The sequence below is a fragment of the Alligator mississippiensis genome, chromosome 14 (genome assembly GCF_030867095.1).
Source record: "Alligator mississippiensis isolate rAllMis1 chromosome 14, rAllMis1, whole genome shotgun sequence".
In the NCBI taxonomy this organism is placed as follows: domain Eukaryota; kingdom Metazoa; phylum Chordata; order Crocodylia; family Alligatoridae; genus Alligator; species Alligator mississippiensis.
The window spans coordinates 14,440,352-14,452,623 of NC_081837.1; the positions used below are offsets into that span (position 1 = coordinate 14,440,352).

The 12,272-nt window shown below is 39.5% G+C and overlaps 1 protein-coding gene across 2 annotated transcripts in view; it reads left to right on the plus strand.

The window, feature by feature from the left end:
* Positions 1-12,272, plus strand: part of ZZEF1 (zinc finger ZZ-type and EF-hand domain containing 1) — a 90,181-nt gene that overhangs the window by 65,078 nt on the left and 12,831 nt on the right. Inside the window, exons 39-48 of one of the 2 annotated variants that reach the window (XM_014608010.3) lie at positions 466-599; positions 1,561-1,838; positions 2,919-3,093; positions 3,630-3,762; positions 5,926-6,122; positions 6,691-6,810; positions 7,890-8,075; positions 8,409-8,509; positions 9,095-9,230; positions 10,785-11,171. In XM_014608010.3, the coding sequence (XP_014463496.3) occupies positions 466-599; positions 1,561-1,838; positions 2,919-3,093; positions 3,630-3,762; positions 5,926-6,122; positions 6,691-6,810; positions 7,890-8,075; positions 8,409-8,509; positions 9,095-9,230; positions 10,785-11,171 (1,847 nt within the window). The remainder of the gene's footprint in view (positions 1-465; positions 600-1,560; positions 1,839-2,918; positions 3,094-3,629; positions 3,763-5,925; positions 6,123-6,690; positions 6,811-7,889; positions 8,076-8,408; positions 8,510-9,094; positions 9,231-10,784; positions 11,172-12,272) is intronic. The other variant, XM_059717154.1, reaches the window with a different exon arrangement.

Consider the following 12,272-nt stretch of genomic DNA (forward strand, 5'->3'; position numbering starts at 1 on the left):
GTCCCAAACCAGCTGGAGCAGCCACTGAATCCAGTATGCTGAGAGAGGGGGAGGGGATCTGTGGGCTTGAAGCTGGTCTGCAGACTGGCTGCAGCTGACTCAACAGGCTGGGAGAGTTTGACACCTCATCTAAATCTTTTCCTCCATGTTTCTTTTGTGTGTTCCTTCTGAGATTTTCTGGTATTTAAAGTCAGCTCCTTCCAACATATTTCCCTCTGAAATTAAAAGTGGTATGACTTTGTCTGTCTTTAAATGGTTACCTTACAGTTAAAGGCTTTTTATAGAGACATCTTTTAAAATGTGCAATCTACAAAGTATTGCTTGAATTTTGATAAGATTGTAATCGTTGAAATGTGAAACAGAGCACACTTGGACAGTAAACTTTAGTTTTGCATAACTTTAAGAGTACCGTTTACATTCTGTGCTTTTATCCTTTAATATTTATGTTTTGTTTTTGAAAAACAGATGAGAATTCAGAAGATCCATCCCAAAAGCTGGCAGAGAAGGCTTTAACACCTAGCCACGAACAAGTCTTTGCTGAATGCTCTCAGAAGAGGATTCTAGGATTGCTGGCAGCTATGCTACCCCCCTTCAAATCTGTAAGAGAGAAGTACAAAAAGCTCCAATAAACTAGCAAAATTTGTCACAAAGCAGATAAGAGCATGAGAAGTCATAGATAAAATGAAATGGGGGAATGAAAGTCTGGGAATATAGGCATGGAAGATCTACTTCAATTCCTACTTCAATTCCTGTTTGTGTGGCTTTTGTGTCAGAATATTAATTTAAGAAAATATGGTGACACGTGTCTTAACTCTGAGACATCCTTCTCAAGTAAAACTTGGTTTGCATTTGTTATAACACCTAAGTAAACTTGGTGTTTGACACTGTCCTGGTTTATACACCAGATTTATCTCAAAGGAAATTTCCCATCTTTTTTCCCCTCATCCTATGCTATGAGAAATGTAGTATTTTTATTATAAGTACTGAAGTAACAGACGGCAGCTTTACAAGGCTACAGAACCTCTGCCACTTGACATCTTTCAAAGTCTGCAGGTGTATATTCTTGCAGCTTTACTTGCCCCAGTTGATTTGCACTTATAAGTAAGTTTTTCTCTATGTAGTTCATTTACTGTAGTCTTCTCCTCTTCTCACCCCCTCCCCACCCACACCTAAACTGAAGCACTAAACTTTTTTTTCCTTACCTATGCTTATTGTGACTTCTAAAGGCTTTGGACGTCTCTTATCAAATGCTGTTTTCTCCTTAGCACTGCCCAAGAAGTGACTTTTCTTGTTATTTCCATGCCACCTTGTACTTGCTGAAAAGATCCAAATTATTTTCTTAACTTTTCCTGTGCTTAAATATAGTTTTCCACTCCCCAACCTTGCCATGAAAATATTATTTATTTAAATAGATGTTAAGGCAAGAAAATTTCAGCCCCAAACTTGGAAGTTGATGAAAGTTGTAACTGATTGAAAATGGGGGTGAGAATAGGTTGTGTATAACCTTTCACTATATATGTTTCTGTGTCTCCTACTTCAATGGGAATTTTTTTTTTTAAGGGCTCTACAATGTCCTTGATTAACTTGGACCAGATCCTCCCACTGATGTTTCAGGTTGTAATCTCCAATGCTGGCCACTTAAATGAAACCTATCATTTAACTCTGGGGCTTCTGGGCCAGTTAATTCTGAGACTTATGCCTGCAGAGGTCGATGCTGCAGTGACAAAGGTCCTTTCAGCCAAACACAGCCTGTTTGCTGCAGGAGATGGGTGTACAGTGCTGGAAGGGTGGAAGACAACTCATCTTCTCTTCAGTCTGGGAGCAGTGTGCTTGGACAGGTACTTTCTAGTTCTATCCAAATACTATCTTTATTGATTTTAAACAATCTGCATGATAAGGAGATGTGTTTAATACAAGGAAGCTAGCTAATTCTGCAGCCTGATCCTGAAATTCTGGACTCCCATAAGTCTCATAGAATTTAGTATGTATTAGGGTTGATGGCTAATTTTGCTGGCCTAATATACTCAGGTTTACTGTTGTGAAAGTCAAAGGTTTGGGCTCTTTAAAAGATTTACCTTACTTTAAATTCCAACATGTCCTGTAGTTCAGGAAGAGGTGGCTCACATAAGTGTGTCAAGAAAGAACTGGCTTGGGAATGGAAAGTCTGGGAGTAGAACAGAGGGGACTGTTTGTCAAAGAGCCCAGGAACATACAAGGCTTGTGTGTAGGAAAGAGATAGCAACATTGCATTGGTGATAGGAATGAAACTGGGATACCCGTCTCATTTCCAGCACCTTGAAGTAGAATAGTTGAACAAAAAAGAGTTAATACCACACTTGTTAAATATACCATTAAGTTTTATTCCTCATTGTTTTTAAGAGGGGGTGAAGCTTTGTACAAGTCACTAAACCAAGTAGAAAAGCATGCAGACTTATAAAGACAAAATACAGATTTGTAAATCAAAAAGGTGCACAATCCTTGGTATCATGTGAAGTTACTTTGGATCATGCTATAACAAAATATGGCTTTAATTTCCTAATGGTTTAATAAGATCGATCTTTTAAGCTTGTCTTACTCAAATGTAAGAAGTGAAGAAAGGGAAGAAAACTCAGTTTTAAAATTAAATTAAAAATTCAAGGCGATGTATCTCAGTGTTATTGATGATTTGAGGCCATAGACCCATTTTGAGACCGCAGAACATTGTGATCTTAACGTTTTAATGTGGGATGGAATGAAGAGAATTCATGTCTGTTGAAGTCAGAGCCTCAAGTGGTTAAATGGAAAAACATCCCATACCAGGAGTGTGATAGCTTTAAACAAGTGGAAATAATATAATCATTATTTCATGTTGTAAATGAGAACGCTTGCCAAACAGTCTGTAGTCAAACTACCTAACACAGTTCAACTTTGTTTTTCAGTCGTGTAGGTCTGGACTGGGCAAGCTCCATGGCAGATATTCTTCGGGCACTGAACTCCTCTGCACAGTGGCATAGTGTTATCGCTGCTTTTACAGATCATTGCATTAAGCAGCTGCCCTTTCAGCTAAAACACACCAATATCTTTACCTTATTGGTACTGGTTGGGTTTCCAGAGGTGAGTGCGTTATTGAGAGTCTGATGAAAAATGATAATTTGAGCTGTTAGAAAGATAAGATTGTACCACTGAACAGCAACAAATTTACTTTTATGCATCAAATTGACAAAGCCTTCAAAATCAAGTAAGTCTGAGACTTCATCCTTCCTCTTTCTTTAGTGCAAAACAAAATAAGAACTCTGGCATTGCCATGTTATGTTTCTTTGTGGACAACATGTAACCAGCAACCTGAAATCTAGAGTAGCATGATATTTCAGCACCCAAAAAGGGCTTTTGTAACAGCCTGAAACAACCCTTCGTGTTCTTCATCATGGTAACTGTTACCTAAATACTGTTAGATTGTTAATATGCCCCTGAGGTATTTTATTACATAAATCCACTGTGTATCTCTAGGCACCAGCAAATTCTTGATAGTTTAAATAAGTGTGATATCAATTATAACCAAAATGTAACAAAGTATGCAAGATAACTGGTAGGGAAGTATTTTACAGGAATAGTCTGAATAGTAAATTTAAACCCTTTTTCTGCTACTGCAGGTGCTGTGTATGGGAACTCGTTCTGTGTACATGGATAATGCCAATGAGCCTCATAATGTAATAATCCTGAAACACTTCACGGAGAAAAACAGGGCAGTTGTTGTAGACATCAAAACCCGAAAGAGGAAAACAGGTTCCATATAATTTTTTAAAATCTAAGAATGACATGATTTTTCTTTATACTGTCTTAATGGATATCCAAAACCTGATGCTTGACTAGATCAGTTTATATAATCTTTTATGCGCTGAATTCATTGCAAAAAAAGCTCTGATTTATGGGCCGAAATCAGGTACAATTTTAGAGGCTTTTGCAGTGGAGATCAGGGACATCCTTGTTTTTTTTTCAGACACTTACATTTGACTTGTTTTGGGAATGTGTACAGAATATGACATTTCATGTTACTTCATTAATGCAGAGACCTCTGGTTTGCTGTTGTCACTTCATCTTTTATTGGTATCGGCTACTTGGGTTTTTAAATGATTGCAGCTCAGCTGTAGTGTACATACTGTAGTGTACATACTTAGTGTTGCCATCCACAAGAACATTCAGACATTAAACGCATGCATTGTAGTCTACTCTGCTGTCCCAAAATGAATCCTCAAACTTCCCGACATCTTGCCTGTTTTGACAATATGATATGGCCATTCATTGGCAGATGGAAACTGAAGACATAAAAAGCCCTGTTACATTAGTTGTCTTTATAGGGGGTTGTGTTGGTTGTGAGCAGCTTGTCACCCTGTAAAGTACTTTTTTTTCAGAACTTTTTTAACATCAAATATTTTACAAAATCTCTTAAATCTTCTACCCCAAAAGATATGAAATAAGGGTAGGCAATAAGTTTTGTACCATGTATCTCATGATTTTCAAAAAAGAACTGTTGTACATCTGATGCACCAATCTGTACTTCAGGGAAGACGTATAGGCCACGTCCAAACAAGCGTGGCCGTGCAGTATTTGGCACCGCAAACATGTCAGTGGCAGCACACACTGCACATTCTGTTCTCTGTGCTGCAAGGATATCTAGGGGTCAAAAAACCTATGGGGAAAAAAAAGTGGAGTAGCGCATGCAGCAGCAGTGTATGCCACCCAAACCCAGAGCCTGGCCAGCTGGAGCCATGCTCCATTGCCAGCCAAGCGCCACGCGGCAGGATCGCCACTGCTGCAGCCCCAGGAGGACCCCAGGTAAGGCTGCTGGAGCCAGCCCAGTGCTGGCCCCAACCTCCCCTACCCCATATGGGGTAATTTGCTGCGCGCCAGAGTGCGCGTGACACAGGTGTTCTCCAGGGACAACTAGCAGCGGCACAAGGTGCACCGCTGGCAGTTGTGCCCGAGGAACCAAATGTCCATGCACATCTGAACACGGCTGTAGTTTTTGACACCTCTCAGAATGATGCATTTGGAGCAGGTCCTCAAAGTGGAGTTAGTTATTTGATAATGTTTTGCATTGGCTACTCTTAATATCATTTTTACTATAACAAAGTAGTAAGTTTATTTTTCTTCTTATTTCAACTTGTAAAAAAAATATTGTCAAGGTCAAACTAAATATAAAATATGCAGTGAATAGATCCTTCAAGTCTGATCTTTAGAGTCATGGCATCTGATGTGTATTGACTGCAGAAATACACCAGGATTTTGAGACTAATAAAACAACAGTGGTGGTGTGATCGTAACACAGTAGCATTTTGAAGAAGGTGGAAGGAAAGGATCAACAAGTTAAAATGCTTTGTTTTGATCATTGCCTCTCCTTTCATTTACTGACTGACATGTCAAAATTGGATTGAGGATTAAAAGGAACAGTGAAAAGAGGGCTGCATCACTTATTTCTTTGAGTCAACTATGGATCATTAATTTTCTCCCCTCATGTCCCTGTATTGCCTTTTGAGTATTCTAAAAGTACCTTCCATGCCCATTAAGTCATTAAGTGCTGAACAAGCTTATGCAGTTTTTAACTGTAGTTGTGGATATTTTCAGGAAAAAGTGCAAACTAGGTAGTTCTTTTCATACCTTACTTCTGAAATTTCCTTTTTTGTTCACTTTGCTCTGAAAGGAATCAGAAAATATTTCTTAATACTGCTGGTAAAACCAAGAAAATGTCTAGCTATTAGAAAAGCTTATGCCCTCAGCTTGGAATTCAACCTGAAAGGAAGCTGGTCACAGATTAACCCATATGCATAGTTGTGTATTCTAAAAGTGTAACCTCTTTTAGCCTGATGCTTAGTGCTAAGAGGGGATGTATTGCTATTTTTAAATGAGTCTAGGGATGAGTTTCAACATATCTGTCTACTTTTCTTCTAGTAAAAGACTACCAGTTGGTTCAGAAATGTGGACAGGAAAGCAGTGAGTCCCAAACCCAGCTGAGACAGTATCTCCAGCACTTTGTCTTTATAACCAGTCACCTTATGCAGACCAGCATGGACAGCAGTTATGCAGAGGCAGTAGAAGCAACCTGGGTCTTGTCTCTTGCTCTTAAGGGCTTGTACAGAACACTTAAGGTAACTGTTGTGTCTGACCTATAATAGGGGCTCTCTGGGTCAGGGACTGTTTGTCTCTTGTAGAGCACCTTGTACAAGAGACTTGATTTCTAATTTCAAATTCCTAGGCATTATCAGAATATAACTAATAATATCTAGGGCCACATGTCAGGCATGGTTGCAGTGAGGCTGATAGTGTTGATCAAGAGTAGGCATTATTAATGTGCAATTTTTTATTTTCCTCTGTGCTAAGGATGATTGTGAGGTAGTTGCACATTGGGATAGATAGATATATATATATTTTAGAGTTGGGGAAAGGTGGTGGGAGCATGTAAATTCTAAAGGTCTTGGAGGAGAAATTGTAGGAAAGTATTTTATGCATTTGAGCTCACTTTGTAGGGTACATTTCTACTCGAGAGCAAACTCATTTAGAAGTATTAGTGTATATCCTGTTGCAAATTTCTAAGGTATTCAACAGAGGAATTGTAAAGGAAAAAAAATCCTTAGAATGGTTTTCGGTAGGAATTTCACTTTGATCCTTATGTGCAGACCTATCAGACAGCTCTTAGTCATTTTGTATCTTTGGCAGGCTCACGGCTTTAAAGAGATCCAAGCTGCCTTTCTCCAGTCTGGTTTACTTAAGCTGCTGGTTAAAAAATGCAGCAAAGGAACTGGCTTCAGTAAGACATGGCTTCTCAGAGACCTGGAGGTAAGAGAATGAATGATACATTGTAAAAAGGTCAGTCTTATCCCTGGCATAAAAGTTCAAAACATTGCGATGTTGCTATATTTGTTTAAAACCTCTGATTCATTCTTAATTAACTATAACTGTTACAATTCCCCACTTGCTATATTTCTGTGTCTGCATTTGCATGTCTGTCATTCATAACTGCATAAGATAGAAAATTCGTTTTAAGTAAGGCTAGTGTTGAGTTGATTTTATTTAAACTGGAACTTCTGAAACAGTTTGAGGTATCTAGATAACCGTCTCCCAGTTGACTTTTTTCAGTGTGATTTGGGTAATTTCATTAGGTCCTTTGAAAAATCCTTGCGTTCAGTTTTAAAGAACATACCAGAAGATCTGCAAGAAACCCATTATATGCTGGTGCTATAACAACAATTAAGTAGATACACGTGAATTATTGCAGTAACTGCAGAAGATCAATGTACGTTTAGACACATTCTTTTGAATCTGTTAATTATAGGGAGAGCTACATGGCTGAGTCCATAGTGAGCATTTCTGTCTCATAATAGGGCATGGAGTTTTCTGCATTAGTGTGTGTAGCGATTGATGCTTGTGGCTGATTACAAACAAACAAACAAAAAAAGGCAAGGCCAAGGTAATGTTATGCTGTCGTACTGCCCATTTATAAGTTTAATTGGCACTACTGTATTGTGGAACCAAAGATCTGTTTTATTTAAAAGGGAGCAGTGAATAATAATAATAATAATAATAGCAGCAAATACTATTTTCCCGATGAATAATTACAGCTGAACATACTGGGTTCCTGTCCTAAAATGTTGGAAACTTATGTGCTCAAACAGTTAAAGACCTAATTTCTTTTTCTCTTATTTTAACTTTATGGTTAATTATTTAAGATGACTCAAAGAAACCGGGAAGGTGTAGAGCATTTGTGGAATAGGAAATGCTATTTTTTAGGTTCTGTTTCTCTTAAGAAAAGCATGTGTTAAGAAACTTGGATCAAGTGTGCTGGTCAGTGCTGATTGCACATACAATAATATCTGCAACTGTGGTACCATATGTTGCCTTTTTTTTTTTCTGTGCAGATTTTGTCAATAATGCTGTATTCCTCAAAGAAGGAGATCAGTTCCCTGGTTGAACGTGAAGACACAGAGCTGGAAGAAAGAGACCAAGATCAGGATGTCGATCAGTCCTTTGGTCCCACTGATTTGGAACAGAACAAACTTGATCCTCTAGAAGGCTTGGATGAAGCAACAAAAATATGCTTCTTGGTACTTTTCAGCCTACCTATTTCTCTGTTTTGCCAAGCTATCGTGGCTTAGTTTAATTGCATAAAAATATTTCTTTAATACAACATTTACCTTTAGTTTTCATACCTGATGTATGTATTTCTGTCTAGATTAGACATACTTTCTTGTTAAGGCCACAATACAAAACTTTTAGTAAACTTTTTAATAATGACTAATTATCCATATTGCTATAGAGAGTTTAGAATTCATCAGTCCTTTATTCATAGGCTGAACAGGGAAATACGCATGCATATTGCCCCAATAAAAATCAATATCCATTTTTCCTCTCCTCACCTGCTGTCAACTTTATTTCAGATGACACACGATGCACTCAATGCACCTTTGCATATTCTTCGAGCCATGTATGAGCTGCAGTTGAAAAGAACAGATTCTTTCTTCTTAGAAGTTCAAAGGAGGTAAGTGAGCTGCCAAGTTGAACAGAAAAACAGTGATCAAGGAGGTAACTTTTACTCGTTTTGAAGGGGTGCTAACAAAAACTGCTACGAGGAGAAAAGAATATGAAGCTGTTTCCTGCTTCATAAAGTGGTGATTGGAAACTGGACCTCTACTAAACTTATAACTATAGCTGTGAAGATATAAGCCAGCATTTTTTAAGTATGTTGGATGTTCCTTTGGATATCATTACTCGCCATTCTCAATATGTCCCAGTAGAGGACATAATTTATGGATGGAGAGATTGAGATAGCAGTATTTCTCTACAATGTCATCCCACCTGAGGAAGAATGACGGGCATAGACTTCCAGCAATCGAAACAGCTTTTGTTGCCATCTGCTTCTTACAAATAAGAGTTGCAAGACATGAAGAATATGTTTTACAATTTGCAAGGTAGCTTTTCTGGTTTGCTAAAGCAGGAAGGCTAGTTGACCAAATCTGACAAAAGCATAAGGCAGTACTTTGGTTAGACACAAATCAGGGTGGACTTTAAATGCAAAATTTAAATTTATGTTAATTGACTAAACCCATTTGAAATTTTTGCCAAGGTTTGATGGGAATGTAATCACAACAGATGAGAGGATCCGAACACTCGCCCAGAAATGGCAGCCCAGCAAACGTTTGAGGTTGGAAGAGCAGAGTTCAAAAGCAGTAGATACGGATATGATCATCTTGCCATGCTTGGTATGTATTTCTTCATTAAAAATGTGGGAGCTTGAAATCTCAGAACTTAATGATTCATATAATTCAGAGGTCCAAATTTAAAGTTTTAATCTACTTCTTAGCTTGCCTATTCACTTCAATATTATCAGCAAGATGGCAGCTTTCTTCTCTTCAGCCTGTCTTGGAAAGTTTTAAAAGAACTATATTTTATACAAGGAAAATGAGTGGTAGTTGGACTGGCATGCTTTAAATGCCCTCTCACACAGGCGAGTCTTACCTAATGTATCACAAAAAGTGTGTTTAATTGTTTGGCTGGGATGGTGTAGTTGGGGATGGTCCTGCTTTGAACACGGGGTTGGACTAGATGACCTCCTGAGGTCCCCTCCAGCCCTAACTTTCTATGATTTTATGATTGTTTAATATTACTATGTTAGAACCATAATAGAACAAAGAAAAGACATCTTTGTCTTGTCAAGATGGAGGGCATGACTAACAGCAAAAGATGAGATACTCAGTGAACCCCCAACTATGTAGTAAGTGTCAGGGAGCAGCTGAATTCAGTAGAGAGGTCCTCAAAGCGCTGGGTATCATTTACCTTCACATGTAAGGGACTGTGTATTTCAAATACTTGTTTAAAAATAAGTAGTTTATTTGATATCTACCAGTTACTCTGCTTTAGCTTTTACAAATGGATAAATAAGTATTGCCAAGTGAAGATGTGCATTAAACTGTCATGGTAATGATAGATACACTCATTTGATAAACTTACCCCAAAAGGAAGGCAGGGAGTAGTGGATTTTTTAAGGCCAGAAGGGACTGCTAGTTTCCCCTAGTCTGATGTCATACAGGTTGGAAGTAATAGAATTCTATCTGGAAATTCCTGCCTCTAGGTCAATAGCTTGTGGTGGAGCTAGACCCCCCCCTCCTTTTTTTTAAAGCCTTCATTATTTAGATTCCAAATGATTGGTCATTTGCTCGAACAGTAAATTTACCCTTCCAGTTAGGTTGTATCTTTGCATTTTTCCATATTCGATGCATTTATGGTATTTCTGAAATAACATTTTGTTTTAACTAAAAACAAAAAAGCCAGAGGGCAGCGCTTGGTATTGGGATTTGGAGTTCCCTGCTAGACAAGAAGGGATCATGGAACACAGTGGTACTTAACAGAAACACTAGTCAGATCTTCACTAAAGGGTCACAAAGAGAATAAAGCTACTTGCTTCTTGGCACTTTTTTCAGTGACTGCTTATTGGTGCTTAAAAGTTATTAGCAAGAAAGCTTCAAATAGGCTGTGGAACAGTCTCATATCTGTTACTTCACTTGTGCAGTCTGACTTAAGGTAAGCCTCAGAATTAGAATAATTAGGTTCTTACCTGCATGTAATAGCAGCTTATACCATATGACGGTATCCACTGGCACTAATGAGCAGCTTTGAGGAGGTAATTGTCCAAAAGCAGGCCCATTTGTATTCTTTGTGAAAGACTGAAGCCTGTAGTTTTTGGTGATCCTGTAAGTGATGAGTTCAGACTTGCTAGTCATCAGTTTCTAAACATGAAGATGTAAATTCTTCTGCAGATTTCTCAAACCTGGTGTCTCTTGCAGTCGCAGCCTGTGCTCTGTGATAAAGCAACTGAAGAAACCAACCCCATCACACAGAAGCTGATAACCAACACAGAGAGTGACCTCCAGCTTAGTTATGCAAAACAGCGCCGCACCAAAAGTTCGATACTCTTGCACAAAGAGCTGGATTCTAGAAGCAAAAAAGCTGTGAGGGATTACCTGTATCGGGTGAATGAAGCTACTGCTGTACTTTATGCCAGGCATGTATTAGCCTCATTGTTGGCTGAATGGCCAGATGATGTGGCTATAAATGAAGAAACCCTGGATCTCAGTGGCCCAGCACACATGACTTACATTTTGGACATGCTTATGCAGCTGGAGGAGAAACAGCTATGGGAGAAGGTAAGAGGGCTCCAGTTACATGTCTGAGTAAGTCCTGCATATACTTGAACCTCTACCTGGTTGGCAAACTCCCAGAGGTGGTCAATTCTTTAAAATAATTATAATAAACCAAAGACTCAAATATTACATTTTGTATTCCTTCCAAATGAAAAAACTTCATCTTCAGCCAAAAGCTGAATTTATTGATAGTTTTCCAAGTTAACAGAACAGTGGAAAAAAATACTCCCTTGAGTGGCAGGATTAGGCTGGGGTAAGTGGCCCACTATGCATGTTGGCTTCCAGTCCATTTAAATACACATCTTAAACATTTTGTGCTTGTTATTTTATAGACAAAAATGGGCCTGAAAGGTGTAGCTGGAGTAATGGCTAGCTGTTCATCCGTACCACACTTAATTTAGTGAGGCTTTGAATTAGCCTCCAGATCTGCATGGGACGGGGCAGGGCAGGCTGCCGCTGCGGGCTGGGGCTGGGGGCCATGCTGCGCTGCACTCAGGGCAGGCAGCAGCAGTGCTGGGAGGGGAATTATGGGGGGGTTGGGGAGTGGGCTGCAGCTACCCCAAATTTTGCCATAGCCCCCTCCCAGCGCCGCCACCGCTGCCTAGCCCAAGCACAGTGTAGCCCCTGGCCCCAGCCCGCAACTGCAGCTCACCCTGCCCCACCCCACACAGATCTAGGGGCACATGCACCCCACCTGTGCCCTCCTGGGCAAGCAGCGGGAGCAGCAATGAGAACTGCCAACTAGCGGCGCGCGGCAGTGGGATCGCCCCTCCCCCTGGATGAGCCGTGGCTCCATCCCACACCTTCCCTGCCCCAGCCCCACTCTCTCCCTTACCGCGGGGGATGTTGATCTGGTCCCCCACATCCCTTCCCTCCCCCTTCACCACAACAGACTTACCAGCTGGACTTAGCTGTATCGGAAATCAAATCGGTATCGGCTGATACGCCTCCTTAAAAATTGGCTATTGGTATTGGTGCACCCCTAGTAATTTGAAATTTAAATTACTTGATTTTTTTTTTTTAATTGAAAATTTCTGGAGATATATAGAAGGCTAGAGTGCCTAGATTAAAATTACATTTCTTGTTTGTTTAAGGTTTTATGTG